The following is a 21,520-nucleotide window of genomic DNA, read 5'->3' on the forward strand; positions in this document are numbered from 1 at the left end:
GTCCGGCACTCCCCAGTGAGATGAACCCAGTACCTCAGTTGAAAATGCAGAAATCACCGGTCTTCTGTGTCGCTGGCGCTGGGAGTTGGAGACTGGAGCTGTTCCTATTCGGCCATCTTGCTCCGCCCCCCGGAACTCTTCTTTTTAAAATCATCAGATCTCATGAGACTTATTCACTATCATGAGAACAGCATGGGAAAGACCTGCCCCCATGATTCAACTGCCTCCTCCCAGGCCCCCCCACAACACATGGGAATTCAAGATGAGATTTGGATGGGGGCACAGCCAAACTATATCAAGGGCAGAGATATGACTGAGTCTTTGGGACTGCAGCACAAACGAGATGCCATTCTGGAACCATTCCCCCAACAGACTGTGCACTATCCTGAAGCCCAGCAGCACTGGGGCTGAGGCATGAGTGCCACTGGGCTGAGGTATGAGTGGTGTACATGCTCCCCACCTGCCAGCTAGGGTGCCATCACAGATGGCAGCATCATCCCAAGCCCCAAGTAGCAGGGCAGAAGTACAGATACCACCTTCCACAACCCAAGCATCCCACTAGTGGCCTGGAGACCACTCTGCCCCCGCCTACCACAGCCAGCACTTGTTCACATCATCGGGGAGCCTGAGACAAGCAAGACAGGCCTGACTCTGCCCCTCCTCCTCCCATGCCAGAGCACACAGTTTGAGGGTCAGAAGACTGCCCAGCCCAGTCCACCACTATTGGCACCTGAATGCTCCTCCCCAGGGAATGAGATTGGGCCTACACTCACAGCCACCACCACCAGAGCTGGCATGTACCTGTATACACCACCTTCAAGCCGGGAGACTGGCACACCTAGATGATCTCAGCCATTGCCAAAAACAGTGTGCACCGCTTGGGACCCAGAGGGTCATCCTGCCACTGTCACAGTCATCACTCATGCCACACTGGCTACCCAGGGGCTTGTGAACCTGCCCATCTGCCTAGCCCATGATGGCTACTACCAGCATCTGAGTAGGCCAACTAGAGGCCATGAATCAGTCCACCAGGACCAGCTAAAATTGCTGCCAGTGCACACCACTCTGGAGCCCAAGGACAGCAATGGTCAGCTCACTACTGCCATCACTGCAATCCAAAGACTAGACTATCTACAGTCCCAGTCCTCAGCAAAACTAGAACACAGCCTCCACTAATAATTACACACTAAGCCAATGAGCAAATCTCAGACACCACTGATGCTGTTTATAAACAACAACAACAACAACAAAAAATCACACAAAGACTACACCAGTGCATGCACCCAGAAAAAGGCCAAAGTGCCCTACCCAACCAGTAATGATGACTCATCTTCAGGAAAAAGTCCCCCCACACAAAAGCAAATTCAAAAAACTGGAACAAACAACTGATATACCAGATGTTCAGATATCAATATAAGGACAAAGAAAAAATGAAAAGCAAGAAAATATGACACCTCCAAACTAACAAAATAATCCTCCAGAAACAGATCCCAATCAAAAAGAAAGTCATGAAATCCCGGAAAAAGAATTTAAATTATTGATTCTAAAGGTACTCAGTGAGATACAAGGCATTCTGAAAAACAATATAAAGGAATCAGAAAAACAATGCACGGCATGAATGAAACTTTTACCAAGGAGATATATATCACAAAAAAAGAACCAAACAGAAACTCTGGAGATGAATTAACTGACTGAACTACAAAATACATTTGATTTTTTTTTTTTTTTTTGAGATAGGGTCTCACTCTGCCACCCAGGCTGGAGTGCAGTGGCACGATTTTGGCTCAATGCAACCTCTGCCTACTGGGTTCAAGCGCTTCTCCTGCCTCAGTCTCCGGAGTAGCTAGGATTACAGGCATGTGCCACCACGCCCAATTAATTTTTTTTTTTTTTGGAGACGGAGTTTTGCTCTTGTTGCCCAGGCTGGAGTGCGATCTTTGCTCACTGCAATCTCTGTTTCCTGGATTCAAGCAACTCTCCTGCCTCAGTCTCCCGAGTAGCTATTTTTAGTAGAGACGGGGTTTCCCATGTTGGCCAGGCTGGTCTCGAAGTCCTGGCCTCAAGTGATCCACCTGCCTTGGCCTCCCAAAGTGCTGGGATTACAGGTATAAGCCATCGTGCCTGGCCTACAAAATACATTTGAAAGCATCAACAATAGACTAAACCAAGCATAAGAACCAGATGTCAGAACTTGGAGATAGGTCTTTTGAAATAACCCAGTCAGGCAAAAATAAGAAATAAAAAATAAACAAAGCCTTTGTGATCTATGGGACATCGTAAAGCAACCAGATATACCAATCATCTGTATCCCCAAAGGAAGAGAATATAAGAGTTCCAAAAACTGATGAAATAATAAATAAAAACTTCTGAAGTCTATCAAGAGACTAGACATTCAGATGCAGGGGGACCAGTAATCCCTAAGCAGATACAACACAAAAAGTCTTTCTCATGGAATATTATAGCCAAAATGTCTAAAGTCAATGACAAAAAAAGAATCCTGAATAACAGAAAAGTGATTAATCACCTATAAAGAAACCCCCATTAGACTAACAGCAGATTTCTAAGTAGAAACCTTACAGACCAGGAATGGGATAATAAATTCAAAATGCTGAAAGAAAAAAATCTGCCAGTCAAGGACACTCACTATTAACATATCCAAAAAAAGATCTTTCATAAATTTAGGAAAAATAAAGTATTTCCCAGGTAAGTAAAAGCTGAGGGAATTCATCACCAGTAAGCCAGCCTACAAGATGTGATCAAGGGAACTCTAAACCTGAAAGCAAAAGAACGACCTTTACCATCTTGAAAACACATGAAAATACAAAACTCAATGATAAAGCAAACACACAAATGAGAAAGAGAAAGGACTCATGGTACAACCACAGATAACCACCAAACCACAATAACAAACAATAAGAGAAAAAGAAAGGACAAAAGAATATAGAAAAGCACCGGAAAATAACAATATGGCAGGAACAAAACCACACATATCAATCATAAACTTGAATGTAAAACTAAAAATAGAACTACCATACAGTCAGCAATCTCACTACTGGGTATTCATCCAAAGGAAAGGAAATCAGTATATTGAAGAGATATTGCAGTACTATTCACAGTCGCCAAAACATGGAATCAACCTAACTGTTTATCAATAGATGAATGGATAAAGAAAAGGTATATATATACACAATGGAATAATAAAGTAATTAGGGCATAAAATTAATGGCATCATGTCATTTGCAGCAACATGAATGGAACTGGGGGGTCACTGTTTCAAGGGAAATAAATCAGGGAATAAAGCCAAATATTGCATGTTCTCATATGAGGAAGCTAAAAATATTCTCTCATAGAAAGTAGAATAATCGATACTAGAGGCTGGGAAGGGTAGGTTGGTAGTGGGGGATGACAAAGAGCAGTAGCTTAACAGGTACAAACATAAGATTAGAAAATAGGTATATTCTGTTGTCAAAGGGGAGCATAGTAACTACTGTTAACAACAATGTATTATATATTTCAAAGTAGCTGGAAAACAGAACTTAAATTATTCCTAACATAAAGAAATGACAAATACACAAAGTGGTAGACAATTTAACCATTCTTCTTTGATCATGACACACAACGTAACAAAATATCACATGTACCCAATAAATATGTAAAATGTTACGTATCAATTTTTAAAACAGAAAATCAGAACCATAAAATTCTACTCTCACTCACACATATCACTCAAAAGCATTCTATGGTTCTATATTTTACCTTCCCAAACCACCTTATCCAGAAAATAAAGACCTATAGTAGTCTGTATTCAGCAAATCCTTCAGAATTTTTTATGGTACAAGATATTTTCTAGGTGCCCTGAGCCATACCAGAAATCAGCTGAAATATTAATGTCTTTTACACGATGTCAACTTCTCCACATCATGTCAGTAAGATTCAATTTACTTCAAATGCTTTTCAAAAATTAAAAATAAGAATAAATTCACAGTCCAACTTCTCTTCTGTACAAGTCTAATATATAGCATGATCACAAGTAGCTGAAAAAAAATGAGAAGGACATCTGGACACGGTGCCTCATACCTGTAATCCCAGCACTTTGGGAGACTAAGGCAGGAGGATCTCCTGAGTTTAGGAGTTCAAGACCAGCCTGGGCAACACTCTACAGCCAAAAAAAACCCAAAAAATTAGCTGGGCATGGTGGTGCATGCATGCCTGTAGTCCCAGCTACTAAGACAGTTAAGGTGGGAAGATCATTTGAACCAGGGAGGTCGAGGCTGCAGTGATCCATGTTATATCACACACTCCAGCCTGAATGACAAAGCAAGACCCTGTCTCAGAAAATAAGGACAAGGATATGCTAACTCTGAAAATTAAGGTAATAATTTCTGGAAATAGTATGTATTTCCTGGAAGCTAGCATTATATTAAAAGTTTCTGTATGTTAAAGCACTTGTATGGCTTCTGCATTCCACAAACCATTTATAAACTTACCCTGATTTGCACAGGTTTATAATTTTATTTCTACAAATTAATCTATTACTTTGATCTGAGGTTTCCCAGTGTTCATATTTAATCACCCTCACCACCAATTAGTCACAAACTGTATTTCAAATGTAAGAAATAAAGGAGATGAAAACCAGGGCCCATGGCATTGAAGTAATTATAATCTGTTTTGGTTAAGTTATAACCAAAGTTGAACAACAGCAGTATAAAGAACAAACTAAGTCAGAATGGTATAACAATTATAATATTAAACAGTTATACCAGAGAGTAATCTCTCAAGGTAAGGCAATCAGGAAAAATTTCCTAAAGGTAAAGAAACTTGAGATGGACATAATCATTTAGAAAAGTAGGAAGAAAAAAAAAGAAATAGGTCAAATCTTGTGTGTATGAGTTCATGCAACTTACTATCCTTCTTTAAACCTCAGGTTTCTTCATCCATAAGAAATTCAAACAAGAGGGACATGTTTAAAAGCAAACAGAAATTAATGAGATATTTACTAATGAGGATGTACATGATGACTACATGCCATTTTATTCAGAAAATATTAAAACATTACCAGTTACTGTTGTCTACTCAAGATATGACATATTGGGATTTGAAATGTTATTTCTATTTTACTTTGTGACAGTTAATCATCTGATAAGGGATTAATGGAGGTTCATAAAATATTACGATTTTACATAGAAATGAGACTCATAAAAGAATCTTCAAAAGACGAGAAGAAAAGAAGGTTCCTCTAAGAGGAGAGAGAGAGTCTAACATATTTCCTAAATTCCTAAGTAAAATGTAAAAAGAGGCCAGGATGGATGTCTGATTTCCTCTTCAAATACAAAAATAACTAGATAAAGCTTACAAAAAGCATCACATTACAAGAGATACTGAGTTTCTTCAAAAGGACTGCACAAATTACAATTAGAATTATATAACATGGCAGTAACAGATACAATGTGCTTGAATTTTTTATTTTAAAAAATATACCTTAATGAAAGTAGAGAACGTAGTATGAGACTGGTAGAAAAGAAGGAGCTAGAAGCTAGAAGACCTGGATTCTAGATTTGTAACTATCAAGTCACATAACTTCTCTAAACCGCTGCCGTTTTTCTCAAATATAATTAAATCCATCTTCACATGATTATTTTGAGAACTAAAGCAGTAATGTTGGTGAAAATGGCATCCTATAAAAAATAAATATTAGGCAAGATAATTTGCAAGAAAATGTTCAAGAAGAATTTCTATTACAGTAAAATCAAAAGTGAAAATTCATTAAGTGTAAGAGGTCCTACCATAAGAAATCCCCATATGTATTTAAATGGTTGATGAGAACCCAAAAGTTCAGGAACTGCTCAGCTGTCAGCAAGGAGAAAAAATGTAGTTTTAAAAAAAAAGGGTGGAGGGGGACATTAAGGTCAGAAACGCAAGAAGGAAAAGCTCTAGAAATCCAGCTCTTAAATGTACAAAGAGGAATAGAATTTTTAAAAAATCACTATTTGGCAAAAATCAGAGTAAGAAATTGTTTCAGGCAACAGTCATCAATATATGCTAAAGGAGTCAAAGTTGAGGTATAATAGGATATTACATAATTTCAAAGTATTTCCGTACAATTACAAAAGACAGAAATAGCACCTTTTTGATGGAGAAAACCAGCACATCAATCTTAATCAAATGACTAAAATTAACATCCCCAGTAGTACAGAAACACCACATACCTCCTGGTGTGATGCACTGAGAGTAACACATCACTTCTGTTGTATTCTGGGGGAAAATAAATAATCTGAATCTAATCATGAGGAAAAATCAAACAAACCCAAATTGAGGAACATTCTACAAAATAGCTGGCTTATGCTCTTCAAAATTATCAATGTCATTAAGCACAATGAAAGACTAAGGAACTAATCCATATTAAGGAAAACAAAAGAGGCATGGCAACTGAATGGTATATATGACAATATTTCTTTTGCTATGAAGATATTATTAGGACAACTGGCAAAATCTGATTTAGCTTTATAGATCAGTTAATATTATTATATCATTGTTAATCTGCTACATTGTTAATTAACTGGTGTTAATCATATAAAATATTGTCTGAATTAATCTGTTCAGGCTACCATAACAAAATATCATGGACTGGGTAGCTTAAACAACAGAATTTTATTTCTCACAGAATTCTCAACAGAATTTTCGTTCTGAAGACTGAAAATTAGAAATCAGAGTGTCAGCATGGTCAGGTTCTGGTAAGTTCTCTCTTCCTCTCTTGTAGATGGCTGCCTTCTAGTTGGGTCCTCAAATGGCAGCGAGAGAAGGAGAGAACAAGTTCTCTGGTGTATTTGTTTGTAAGGACAATAATGTCATTATGAAGGGCCCATTCTCAGGACCTCATCTAAACCTAATCACTCCCAAAGCCTCCATCTCTAAACTGCCATATTAGGGGCTAGGCCTTCAACATATGAACTTTTAGGGCATACAAATTCAGTCCATAATAATATTCCTGTCAAAAAAAATCTATACACAGACTCATACACAGACAGAGGAAAGAGAAAAAGAGAAAGAAAAAGCAAATATTATTGTTTATGGATTCTGAGTGAAAGCTATATGGCAATTCTTTGTACTACTATTACTTTTCTGTAAGTCTGAAATTATGTCAAAATCAAAATAAAAAGTTAAAAGAAAACAACAACTCATTATTGACCTCTCTGACTATACCTCTACATAGGCAGCTGACTGCTTTGATTAAAAGTTATTAGGAATTACAACAGTTCTGCTGGCAAATATGTAATTGTCAAGAAAAATCAGATGCTTAAGTGTTCCCAAAAAATCTTCCACAGAAACATCTACATTAAAGTTACTTTACATTGGCTTGTTCCTAAAGCTCATTTTCCGTGTCCATAAGCTTCTTCCAAGAGAGAGAACAGTGTGTAACATCTGTTTCTAATTTCAAATAATCTGCTATTGTGGATATAAAAGACTTGTTGATTATCACATCTATCTCCCTGCTAGTGCTAAAAAACAAAAACAAGCACGAACTCTGCATGTTTTCAGAAAAGAATGTTTAATTTCATCACTAAAAAAATAAGAGATTACACACAACATGTTAGAAATAGAGATGAAGCTCACTCAATGTAATGATTCTATTAATGATTCTATTTTTTTTTCGCTCAATCTCCTTTTTCTTCCTCTATGACTTTCTTAGTATGTACTACATTAACTTTAAAGGCTGCTAGGGAATACTTATTGAACTCACTAGCCAATGTCTACAGATATTAACACTCAATACCCTTAATTATACAATACTATTTAACCTTCTTCACAAAAATTATATTCATATTGAACTTAAGAAGCAACTTATCTAACCATAGGACTGCTAGGGCTACAGATGAAAAACCATTCTTATCAACATAGTTAAAATTACTTGGTGAGAAAAGGGTTCCACAGTTAAGTTTATAAAATGTTGAGTAAAAGTAATCAAGTCATTTTTTACTAGAATATATCACATTTTTTAACATGTTAATATATATATTCTAAATCTCAAGGTAGGAAATGATTTATAGTAGCACAGAAATCCTAATATTTTAGAGAGTAACTATATGGGTGCACCACAAGTTGTAAAAAGCTACATTATACAATATTATCCAATAATGTTACAAAGATTCTGTTTTTGTTAATTAATGCCAAATTAAAAGCTTGATTGTAGCTCAGGCAACTATGGCAATGAATAAAGAAAACTTCTAGCTTACCATTGTGCACCCTTGACCAACCATCTCTTTCACAGTCTCTGCCAGAAGATCCAAATAAAGTATCAGCCCTGGGACTTGGGGGATCAACCTAGAGGAAGCAGGATTTTTATGTAAAAGACAGTTGAAACGTTCCTACACTTTCAATCTCATAGCACCAGAAAAACTACTAGGGTACAGAGAGCATACATAATCAGGGAAATATGATGGTGCCCATGAGAGTCAGGCATGTTCCAAACAGTTTATTCAAGTATTTGGTTGTTCATTGCAAAATAAAATTGAAATTTAACTTCAAAAATTTTTAATTATATATATGTGCTTACTTTAAAATAAACAGACTTGGAATTGAAATGTTTATTACTCCAGTGCCTAGTTTGCTTTTTTTAACAAGGTTAAAAAAAGAGCAATATACTTTGCCATATTTTTAAAAGTCTAGTCATTTGCTTATCTCCTTAGCATGCACATTTTTAATTCAAACAGTGTCTTTACTTGGCTGCTTTCAGAGCCCAGCATGCTCAGTGATCTATAGCTTAATATAATAATAGTTAACCACATTTCCTAATAAAAAGTAAAAATAATGATACAAATGTGTAAAAAAAAATTCCTATTCATCAAAATTTAAAATTTTTGTGCATCAAAAAATAGTATCAACAGAATGAAAAGGCAACCCATTGAATCAGCGACAATATTTACAAATCATTTATCGGATAAGGGGTTATTATCCGGAATAAAGAACCCCTACAACTCAATAACAAAAACAAATAGATTTAAAAATGAACTTGAATAGACATTTATCCAAAGAAGTTATACAAATGGCCAATAGGAACATGAAAAGAAAAAATTCAACATCGCTAATCATTAAGGAGACAGAAATCAAAATCATAGTGAGATACTACTTCACTGTAATTTTGAGATACCACAAAATCATAGCGACATACCCATTAGGATGGCTACTATGAAAATAAAGTGTTGGAGAAGAACACTTGCAATTTGTTGGTGTGCAGTGCAAAATGGTATACCTGCTATAAAAAACACTATGTCAGGGTCTCAAACAATTTAAAACAGAATTACGACATGACTCAGCAATTTTTCATCTAGGTATCTCAACGAAAGAGTTGAAAGCAGGGCCTCAAAAATATATTTGTACACCTATGTTTACAGCAGCATTATTCACACTGTACACATTGTGACACAGCAACATTACTCATAATATCCAAAAGATGGAAGCAAACCAAGTGTCTATCAAGAGGAGAATGAACAAACAAATGTAGTATATACATATAAGAAAATATTATTCAACTGTAAAAGGGAGATTCTCACATATGCTATAACATAGATGAACCTTTATGAATATTATACTAAGTTAAATAAGCCAATCAAAATAGGACACAGGATATATAATCACACTTATATGAGGTATCAAGAGTAGTCAAATTCATAGAAATTGTAGAATGGTAGTGGTTGTCACGTGTTGGGGGAGACAGGAATGTAAAGTTATTGCTTAATGGGCACAGAGTTTCAGTTTAGCAAGATGAAAAAAGTTCTAGAGATAGATGGTGGCATGGTTGTATAACAACATGAATATACTTAATGTCTCTAAACTACACACTCAAAGATGGTTAAAACGGTAAATTTTATAATATATATAACCACAATTTAAAAAAACAATTTTTTTAAAAAAGACAACCCACACAATGGGTAAAATGTGGTATATAGCCTTACAACAGGATATAATTAAGCCATAAAAAGGAATCAAGTACTGATATATGCAACATGGATGAACCTCAAAAACACTGTGCTAAGTGAAAAAAGCCAGACACAAAAGGCCAAATGTTATATAATTCTATTTATATGAAATTTTGTATAATTCTATTTATAATTCTATTTATAGGCAAATTCATAGAGACAGAAAGCAGATTAGTGGTTGCCAAGACTATGGGAAGGAAGGAATGGGGAGTGAATACTTAATGAGTACAGAGTTTCCATTTAGGAGACGAAGAAGTTCTGGAACCAGATAGCTGCGTAACACTGTGAACATCCTTAAAACAACTGAATTGTACAGTTTAAATCTGAAATGGTAAATTTATGTGTATTTTACCACAGTAGAAAAAGAAAAGATCTTATTATGCGTAAATGAAAAATAAAAAGGCTGTTTTACTCCTCTAGGATAATTGCACCAGTTTCTTTGGAAGCATGCTAATTGATTTCTTAAAACTGTTTCCTTATCTTCAAGATGAAAGAATCTTGGAAGCATGTGAATTGATTTCTTAAGACTGTTTCCTTATTCTTTAAGACTACTTTTCATAAAAGTAATCTTACAATGTAGATTACCATGTACATTCACTACAATGTCTTTCCTGAAAGTGTTACATTTTGCATATGCATGTATTAAGTTAAAATTGTGTTTGGTTACTAATTTGCTAAGTGCTTCTAAAACCATGAATGGATATGGAGAAAAAAAAAACTCTATGTTTATAAATACAATTGGAAAATTCACTTTCCTATTTAATAATGTAAGCAATTTTCTAAGTATAGACTTAGGAGTAGGCATTTCTGCTTATTGAAAAGCTAGGGAGGGAAACCATTTAAATACAAATTTCAAAGTTTGTATCAAGCAATATTAGAATTATTCCATTCTAAACACTGACATAAAAAGTAATAATAAAACAAACATTTAAACAAAAGCAGTTATTTTTCCAAACAATTTTAATGTGGCTCACCCCTAAAATATTTCAGTTTATTTTTGTGCATAAGCGTTTTAATTAAAATGTTACTATTACTTCGGATGAAAATATAGTATATCCTTTCTTTTCAATTTAATTTGTAATTATGGGAAGATTTAAAATTAAAGGCATTCTAAAACTGTCACCAAATATGCAACTAAAATATTATCTGAATATTGGTCAAACAACAAAAAAGTGAACAAAAGTTAAAATCAAATTCTGTAGAAATGAGAAAAGTAGTCACAATAACCTCAATAAAATACTGCTGCTTAAAAGCATCCATTATACTATAAATTTTCATTTATAATGAAACAATCTATTACTTAAGAGTTAAAAAAATGACTCAGTCAAAATATAGGTGGAATGAAATGTTGCTTAAGATAATATTTAAATTGTTTTAAAAAGGTATCATAAAGAAAATCTGAACTTTCAGATTGTGTATGTTCAAAAAGTTATTAGACCACCGAAGGGGCATATTTTCATGTTGGATGAATTCATTCTAAAATTTAGAAAAAATGAATTGAAGAAATTAGTCAGAAATATTTTTATAGATATCCCAAAAAGTTATTTTGCTTCTATCAGCACTGAAATCTTGAGGTTTAGTATTATTATATATATATTATATTAATTCATATTTTTATTAGTTTGAAAGCGTTCAGTGAAGAATTGCTTTTAAGGTAAAAATACTTTATAAAAGTTCAGAAAACTATGAAGATTCTGAGGGAGTCCTTTACTAAACATTCTGATTCCAAACCCTTAAATTTAGCCAAAGTCTATTTGATAATCACATAAACACAAGACTCTAAATTTCAACTATATCAACAGCACAATTCAGTACAGAAAGATTAGAACTAGGTTACCCTTAAATGAACTTTTTGCATTTTCAAAGGCCTTCCCATAACCATCAAACAACAATTTGCTTCGAAGATCCATTATACAAAGCTTACCCAAGGGATGTAATTTGAAAGGAAACTTACTTTCCATTTTAATTTTAAAACTTGAAAAAGGAGGGTCTTCCTTTTCATAAAGAATATTTGGTTCTCTTTTAAAGCCCTACTCTGCCATTTCAGTACTAATGTCAATTACAACCAAGTTCAGTTGGTAGAGTTATGATGATATCTACTGTAGAACAAAGGAAACCGGTACTGAGAGATTTAACATGGCATTCATAACACAGCTTGATCTCTGTCAGGTCTGAAGACTGAAAAAACGCAAGTTCTTTCATTCTAAATTAATTTCCCATCTTAGACTGCCAGGGTAGCAGTCAGGAAAGAAAAGTATTAATATAAGCTAGAAGTTGAAAGATATTTCAGAATAACTTTTTTTGGGGGGAAAAACTGATCAGTTTCAAACAGAAATACTTAAAAGAACACATACATGTCTAATCACAAATGGAGGTTTATCTGTTTCTTTTTTGAACTCATAGGGTCCCAGATTTAAATGGGCCAGCCGCCGCCTGGTGTCTTCAGATAGCTCACACATGCGTCTTTTTGTGTAGGGAGATGGAGAGTGTGATTTTGAAGAAATTGTAGGCTGTTCATAGTTTTTTGCATTTATACAGTATTTACTTCTCTCAGGTGACTTGGATTTTTTCTTTTGTGATCTTGATGTTCTGTTTTGCAGTCTGCCATGTGATTTTTCAACTGGAGCCAAATGGTAAATAAATTTATCCTAAATATAAAAAATAAAAATTAACTTGGTCAAAGGGGATTTTTAAAATTCCTATTGGTGGGAAAAAATTTAAAAAGTAATTTAAATAAGACACACGAAATCTATCAAGGCCAACTGGATCAGTCCTTCCTATCTGTGCTGATCCTGTGATAAGTCAAATCCACATTCTCCTAGATAACTCTTTCTGCAGCAGTTATTAAAGTACATTGTCTCAAACTTCCTTAAGTCCAACTAACAAGGACTTTATAAAAATTAAAGCCCAATACTTAATCACTTGAAAACTTTAAGAAACAAAGTCAAAAAAATTATTTTTCAGTATACTAAAAAAGTGCAAACATTGGTTATCAAATATATTTAAATATTCATGTAATTGGCTATATAAGAGAACTATGTTTAGTAATGTTAAAAATACATGCCAAATTAGTTGATAACAAAATCTTTAAAGATAAAACTATAAAAATAAGTTTCATCTCTTCTGCTATAATTATATATATATGTACAACACAAAAATATAAAGAACTCTATACATATTTTAATGAAATGTGTTATTTGGATTGCAATACATACTTTTAAGCTCCCTTCCAAGCTGTAACCTCACAATGACAGATAAACATACCATCTTAATTCTGGTCCCATATTTTTATAAAATTAGAAACATAAAAAACATTATCAACTTAGTAATATATTTTATCTTCTAATAAAACTGGTTAGCAGTCTAAAAATTTTGAGGCTAAAATTTGATAATTCTAACGTTTTTACTGTTAGAATAACATCTTATTCAAATAATCTCTGCCTTATAAATGCCTTAATAGTTGAATTCCAAGCAAGTAATATAATATGTGATACTCTATCCAGAGTTATAAGAAGCTTTTTAATTCAAGAAAATGAACTGCTGAGAATTTTTAAATGTCTTCCTAACTTTAATCACTTTTAAAAGCCACCAATCCTACCTCCTGCTCTACTTCCTCAACACCTCTCTACTTGCTAAGGGTAACTAAGTGAATAAAATACAAATGTGAATAGGATGAGAAAGAGTCAAATTTTTTAAGTGGACACACAGGAAAGAAAATTAATTTTCCTAATTGGAAAAGTAAGTTTCAGCTGGGACAACGGTCTATGCATTTCATGCAGACCAGTTGCATCAGATTACTTCATCTTTCCTTCTTCTGTAGTTCGTGGTATGCTTCTGGACCTTCTCCACCTTGTTCAATGATTTCAAAAAGTAATTCAGAATTTTTCTACCATATCCATTTCACCCATCTCTATGACATCACAGACTTACAGAAGCAAGGAATGTTAGCAATAAAAATGATCTTTGAGTTTACTAAAACATTCAAGCAACGAATCTTTCTAAGACCTTGGAATCATGAGTTTCTGTTTTTCAGCTTTAATTATCTAATTCTACTCCATCTTGGATTTCCTAAATATGCAGATCCCTTGCATCCCAATTCTTAAAATCCCTTGCTGACCAAAACCTCTTTTCTTCAACCTACTTCTTACTCACTGAATCTGTTACTTACCCTTCTCACCTCCTCAGTCCCTAGAACTCTTCCCCCAAGTTCTTTACATATTTTTAGTATCTCTTACCTCCAGACCCAACTAAACTCATCATCAGCCATTTCAGCAATGCTGTAAAGTTCCTTCTTATATATTTACCTCTGATTATATCAAACCTTAATTAATCTCATCTTCTTTATTAAAGCTTTTAATACTGCATACTACTAGAGAAAGTTATAAATTACGTAGCATTTACTACAAATGCATGCTGTCTAACCTAGTTATTCCTTAATGGATCCTGTTCATTCCGAGTAAAACTTTTAAAAAGTGACTGTGTTATACCATTTATAAAATGGATTGACCATGTGACTTGCTTTGGACAACAGGAAAATAGCACATGTAGCACAAGGAGAGAGACTTGAAAAGTGCTTATCCTCTCTTATTCCTAAAAACCTTCCTGTCACCACATGATGAGCTGGAATTCTTAGCCTGATAGATGATGGGACTATCTCATCCCAGCTGAAATCAAGTTCAACACCAGAAATTTAAGATCCTTCCCTGGGCAAAACATCTGCCACTGTCAGACATGTGAGTAAAGCCATCCTAAACCATTCATTCCTAGCCAACCATTCTAGACTAAAAAAATCAACCAGCAGATCCACAGAACTGTGAGAAACATTTGCTGTTTTAAGCCACTAAGTTAGTGAGGTCTGTAATACAACCAAAGCTATGTGATACAGCAGATTAACAAATTTATATTCATAAAGTTACTACTGATATTTAACTACTTAATAATGAATTCCACTTTGCAGTAGGTAAAAACAATGAGTAGAAATGAAAACTAGTTTTATTCCAGAAAATTCATAGTAATATGCTTAATTTTTCAGTCCATTCAATTGGTGACAAAACATCCAATTTGAAAATAAAGTGCCGAAAGGAATAAAGATCATTACAAGTATTTTTGTAAACCTAAACATGTTTTTACAGTTTTACTCCTCTCAAAAGTAAAAATAGTTTGTATTATTGTCTTTGAAACTAAAAATGCTGCTTTACCGCTATTAAAACTTTAATTGTAACGAACATTCACCTTAAAAAGTAGACTTATCACTTTCTTAAATACAATCAAAGGGTGTTAACATTCAGAATTTTAATGTAAAAGTGAATATTGTGTTGTGCCTACCAGGTAATTTTTTCTATGTCATATTTCAACTACTGTCTTCTGTATCTCCCCGTCTTAATTTCTTTAAAAAATATATCATTAGTAACAGCTGCAATATTCTAAATAATAATGTTACATGCCAGACATATTGCATATATTCCCTAATTTTTACAGCAGCCTTATGAGGAACTCGAACCCAAAACTATTTCTGGAAAGAATATTTAAAGAAAACATATTTCCTTAAATAATAACACCAATGCCTTTTCTCTCATATCTGTGTTCAATAAAGATCCCAAGTCAAAAATAAAAAATAAAAATAAAATGGAAAAGTCTTGTCAAAAGTTTCCAGATGGAAATGTTAGTTCATAAGTACAATTAAACTACAAATGGGTAATGGCTTTACATTCAGAAACGGCTTTCACCAAGCTGTACCCTTAGAATGTATATACTTTTCTATGTGTATGCTACGTTTCAAACAAAATGTTAAAAAGAAAAAATTACTTCTCTATCCATCTATTGGAAGAACATACTCCAGTGTGATGAAAAAAAACTATCTGAGTCCAGGCAAAGCATTTGTAACCATTTACAATGTGCAGAGTGCACATCTCTAAAACAAGTCAATAACATATCTCTGCATTTGGCAACCATAGGTTTTTAGAGCTCTAAAAGCTGTGTTTCAGCTTGCATCTAAAAGATAAATAACTACAGCCTGACTCTGAATTATTAAATATCTTTCTAAATAAAATAAGAATGTTCCCCTCAATAATTCTATATTTTACCTTTCTTGGCTTAAGTCACAGTTATCATCCTCAGCAAATTTACTTGAATACTGATAATGCAGTAAATGAACAATCCACTCCTTCCATGATAAGCCCAGTCCTGCCCTTTTTGAGCCCTCTGGGCTATACATATTATTGGCTCTTCATCATAGATGGGTCACTGTTACCCAATCACAGTGCAACTGCACATGAGTGATATCTGGACATTATTAGATAACCTGTGGACAAGGAAGTAAGCCACCCTGGTGACTCAGTAATAAGTCAGACTAGGCTAGGCACATTAGTGCACACCTGTAATCCCAGCATTTTGGGAGGCCAAGGTGGACAGATTGCTTGAGCCCTGGAGTTCAAGACCAGCCTGGGCAGCATGGCAAATTCTATCTCAAAAAAATACAAAAGTTAGCCGCATATGGTGGCATGCACCTAAAGTCCCAGCTACTAAGAGGACTGATGCAGAAGGATCGCTTAAGCCCGGGAAATCAAAGCTGCATTCCACTGCACTCCACCCTGGGCAAGCGAGTGAAACCCTGTCTCAAAAATATAAAAAAAGGAAAAACAAGAAGTCAGACAAATGGAGTATTAGATCCAGATATCTCAGCTTACTAAAGGCTTTTTTCAAAGACACAGATGATCCTTAGGCTGGAATGTTCAAGATTCTCTTGATCTGGAAGTACCAGTATGGCCACCAAACTGAGCAACAGTCCCTCAAGAAATCAGAGACAGTCAAGAAACCATACTCACTAAACACCAGTATCCCAGTCTGATAACTCTGGTAACATCTGCTAAAAAAGGTATCCTTTGAACCTTTGGCAGTAACCTGTAACTTCCATAACATTTCAAGAAGCCTAGATCTCTGTGAGATTACTTGATCCTAACATCTTTATGGTAGCTTGATTTCTGTGCACTAAAATCAAAAGGTCCAAGAAGTAAAAAAACAGTAGTAATAATAATCACATGATAACATCCTCTATCATACATACCAAGCTTTTCATTCTCACATTTACTAAGATGTAACCAAACTGTTAAATACCTACATTGTTTTACTTCAACTAAAAATTGATGCCCCAAAAAGTGAAAAGAGCTGCAGCCAAAATAAGTAACACTTGCCAAAAGGCCACAAATATGACCAAATAAATTAAACCATTAAATACTTTATATAAATAATTTTAACCTGAGTGCGGCATTTCCTGGAACTTATCAAACATTCAGTAATCACTGAAGTTGTAGAAAATTCCAGCTTTGGAGAACTTCCCTGAGAAGAAAAAAGAGAGTATTATTAGACATTTCCATTTAAATAGAAATAATTATTAATGATAAGAATATGACCTGAAGTAACAAACACCTGTCAAAGTTCAGCTGTTTCACTGTTAGTTTGACCTTTTTATTAAAGATAAAGACAACATAGTAATGGCTAAATGTTAGCAAGTAACAGTGTCTCTGCTGATGATTCCATTATGAGTGATTATATTACTTTTATAAAATAGTCTATTTTTTCATTTTTAAGTATTTCCCTGTCAAATTGTTTTAAATTTTTAAACTATGACATATTATAGTCATAAATATATAAACATACTTAATAAATTTCAGCTTTTTACTTTTACAACTTAAGACATATTCAACTATATAGTCAAGAAACAAATGTTAGCTTGATTTAGCCATTGCACAATGTATACATATATCAAACATTATGTTGTATATCATAAATATATACAATTTGTATTTCTCAATTAATTTTTTTTCTTAGAGACAAGGTCTCTGGAGTATAGTGGTGCCATCACAGCTCACTGCAGACTCTAACTCTTGGACTTAAGTGATCCTTTCCCCTCAGCCTTCCAAGCAGCTAGGACTACAGGACACACCACCGCATTCAGCTAATTTTTTCATTATTTTGTAGATACAGGATCTCACTATGTCATGCAGGCTGGTGTCAAACTCCTGGCCTCAAGCAGTCCTCCAGCCTCAGCCTCCCAAAGCACTGGAATTACAGGCATGAGCCACTGGGTCTGGCCTGTCCATTAAAATTTTAAAAACACAAAAACAAAAAACCCAGCTCCTGGGCATATAGTTCTTGACAATAGAAAAGATAAGTCTCTACTAATTCTGCCAACATTTTTTCCTATAATGTATCTTACATTCATATCTAGAAATGAACGTGGCTTATATTTCTAACATTTCAATCACCACCTTGAACACTGTTTGAAATAAATAGAGATAAATGGTAAAATTCGAAAGGACAGTCACAAAGTATCTGTGAAAATATTTGGAAGCACACAATTACACATTCACCAAAACATTAAAGAATACAGTCTATGGACAGGGCAGTTTCATTCTAATACAGTAAAAATCAGACACTGACCAAAGTATTAGGTCGGTGCAAAAGCAATTGTGATTCAATACCTACATTTGGCCTCAACAAATCAAGTCTGTGACCAGCTAAGTTTAAAAACATCATACATGTTAAAAGAAAAGGTAAATCGGAGTTGCCTAACAATTGACTGAACTGATGTAGTCTCGAAAATCTAACACTGTCATTCTTACCACATTCTATTCATTAGAATCACTACAGTCTACACTCAAGAAGAGTAGTTAAGCTACATTTTTCAATGTGTGTTCTTCTACAACCATATCTTAATAGTGATATCCACTATATCTACTTGTTAATTACCTAGTACTACAAAACAAATTACCTTGAAACTTAGTGGTTTAAAGCATCAGTATACATTTATTATCTCACGTAATTTCTATGGGTCAGAAATCTGAGATAGGTTGAGCTATGTGTTTCTGTGCTGAAATTTCTCATGAAATTGTGGTCAAGATGTCATTTAGGCTGCAGTCAACTGAAAACTTGACTGGAGCTTGAGAATCTGCTTCTCAAGAAGGTTCATTCACAGGGCTGTTGGCTGGAAGCCTCAGTTCCTTTCTAGCTTTTGGCAAGAACATTCAGCAACTCATAAACCTCTCCAAAGAGCTACTGAGTGTCCTCATGATGCAGCTCTAGTTAATCAAAGTGGATGATCCAAGAGCAAAGCAAGAAGGAAGCCACAATGATGTAGTCTCAGAATCTAACACTGTCACCCCTACCACATTCTATTCATTAGACTCACTAACTATAATCCAAACTCAAGGACAGAGTAGTTATGCTACCTTTTCAATGAAGGAGTAGCAAAAACTTTGTGCACAGATTTAAAACCACCAGTCTGCTCTCTGACCACAAATAACTTACATTTCTCTCGCATGCAAAATACATTCATGCTCTACAAAAAAAAAAAAAAAAAAAAGAAAAAAGAAAGGAAGGAATTAAAATCTCATCCTTGTACAACTTCAGCCTGAAATCCAGGATGTTGGCATCTAAATAAAATCCTGGTATAGATAAGGCTGCTGAGGTGTAGTTCTTTATGTACAGCTCCTAAAATACAGTTTCTCACAATCAGAAGACATATGACCTAAAGAGAAAAGTTATCTGCCTCACACATGCCCAAGGTGCACATGTGCAGCAGGGACAGGACAATCACTATAGACATTCCTGTTTGAGCCCAGGAGGTCAAGGCTGCAATAAGCCATGATCTTGCAACTGCACTCCAGCCTGGGTGACAAAGAAAGACTCTGACTCAAAAACAAAACAAAACAAAAGAATCCCTTGTTCATCAGTAAACCTCAGCTTTTCCTCCTCAGGTCTTCAATTTATTAGATGAGGCCCACTCAAATTGCCAAAGTAATCTCAAAAGTTATCTCCTTTATTTAAAGTCAAGTGATTGTAAATACTAATCACAACTATCAAATACTTCTTAGAATAACATCTAGACTTGTGTTTGATCAAATAACTGGGCACCATAATCTAGCCAAACTGACACATAAAACTAATCATCACACCATTTGAAATGTCAGTTCATCTATGAAGTCTACAACAAGATGCAATTCATTCATTCAATTTAATCAAGAGACATGTATTAAGTACCTACTCCAGGCAAGGTACTGTGTTAAGAGTTAAATTCAAAGATGAGAAAGTCAAAGATTCTGTTTTTATAGAGTTCACATTCTAGAACAGGAGATATTATCATCATCACTACTCCATCATCACCATCATGATATTCATGGCTATCATCCTATCACTAACATTTATTGAGTGTTTACTTGCTAGACACTGCTATAACCATTTACAAGTTTACACTAATCCACCCAAAAACCCCATGATATCTCCATGTTATGGTGCTTTGCCAATGGTTACTCAGTTCATCCATCAAAGTGCCAGAATGTAATCCCAAAAGTTGTCTGAATCCTTGCCATAGTAAAGGCTTCAGGAGGATAGCCTGGGACTTACAGATGATTATGCAGAATCACAAGAATTCCCAGAAGGAGTGCATTGTTTTCTGCCAGGGCAACAAACTACTGATTGAAGCATTTTTCCTATTCGTATTTAAATATAATGATAGATATGGCTAGACTTAGAACTGCCAATTTGGTGTTCAGTTTATATATGTTCTATGTATTTTTATTCTTTGATTCTTTCTAGGAATCTCACCTGCATATGCATAGGTAAGTGGTCATGCAATGAACCCATAGGAGTCCTACCCTCTACTGATGACCTGTGTGTAGATTAGGAAATCATTCAAAATTGCAGCCAGGACTTCAGTCTCCCTTGGCTTTCACTTTTGGCTGGACTTTCACTGTCTCCCCTTGACAGGCAGTTTCACAGTCAGCCAAGAATAGGTGGAGAGTTTATCTCAGCCCTTTATTGTTACCTTACTCCCAGGACCTCCCTGTCAACTTTCTGGCAGGTAATCCTTGCCCCAGTTAGAGCTCTGCCTAGCAAAGCTGTGGGGTTTCTTCATCTGCTCCAACTGAATCCACGACAGTTAGCTGGCAAAGACATACTACTTGTGCCACTGCCCAAAAGTGATTCTGTTCCCCCTGGTAGCTAAGCTGCTGATTTTTGCACCTAGCTCCAGAATAGATAAACTCGTTCTCAATTACCAAACAGAATATAACAGCACCCCAGGCAAGAATGTTAGTACTCTCGCCAGTTTTTCCCAAAGCTTTAGCAGTTTTTCAAGCATGAAAACTTCTTCATTTGTCTTACTTTGTCAGTTTCCAGTATCCTGAATTTGTTGTTTGTGAAAATTTTGTCTAGTTTTATAAGAACTCTCAATCTCTTCAAACTGCCATTCCTAAAAGTCCTAATTTTTATATATTTTTGTTTTAATAATCCATCATCTTCCAAATAAATGCAAAAGTAACTCAAATTAAATGATGAAAAGTAAATCCCTGTTAATGCTCCATACTCTTCAGTTTATATTACCATATTGGTATACTACAGAATTTTAAATTACATTAAAGAGACCATAATTTTAAAATGTGATTATTTGTTCATCGTATGTTTCCACACAGATCTTGAAATACTCTTTGAAGACTTTCATAGTACAGAAGCTCGCTAATGGACATTGAAATATCCCCAAATAAAGTATA

At 34.8% G+C, this 21,520-nt stretch overlaps 1 protein-coding gene across 1 annotated transcript in view; it reads right to left on the reverse strand.

The window, feature by feature from the left end:
• Window positions 1-21,520, reverse strand: part of SPATA6 (spermatogenesis associated 6) — a 176,806-nt gene that overhangs the window by 86,327 nt on the left and 68,959 nt on the right. Inside the window, exons 6-8 of the mRNA XM_025369904.1 lie at window positions 17,229-17,309; window positions 12,329-12,622; window positions 8,232-8,319 (exon numbers count right to left, since the gene is read on the reverse strand). Coding sequence (XP_025225689.1) covers window positions 8,232-8,319; window positions 12,329-12,622; window positions 17,229-17,309 — 463 coding nt within the window. The remainder of the gene's footprint in view (window positions 1-8,231; window positions 8,320-12,328; window positions 12,623-17,228; window positions 17,310-21,520) is intronic.

Source organism: Theropithecus gelada, chromosome 1, assembly GCF_003255815.1.
Source record: "Theropithecus gelada isolate Dixy chromosome 1, Tgel_1.0, whole genome shotgun sequence".
In the NCBI taxonomy this organism is placed as follows: Eukaryota; Metazoa; Chordata; class Mammalia; order Primates; family Cercopithecidae; genus Theropithecus; species Theropithecus gelada.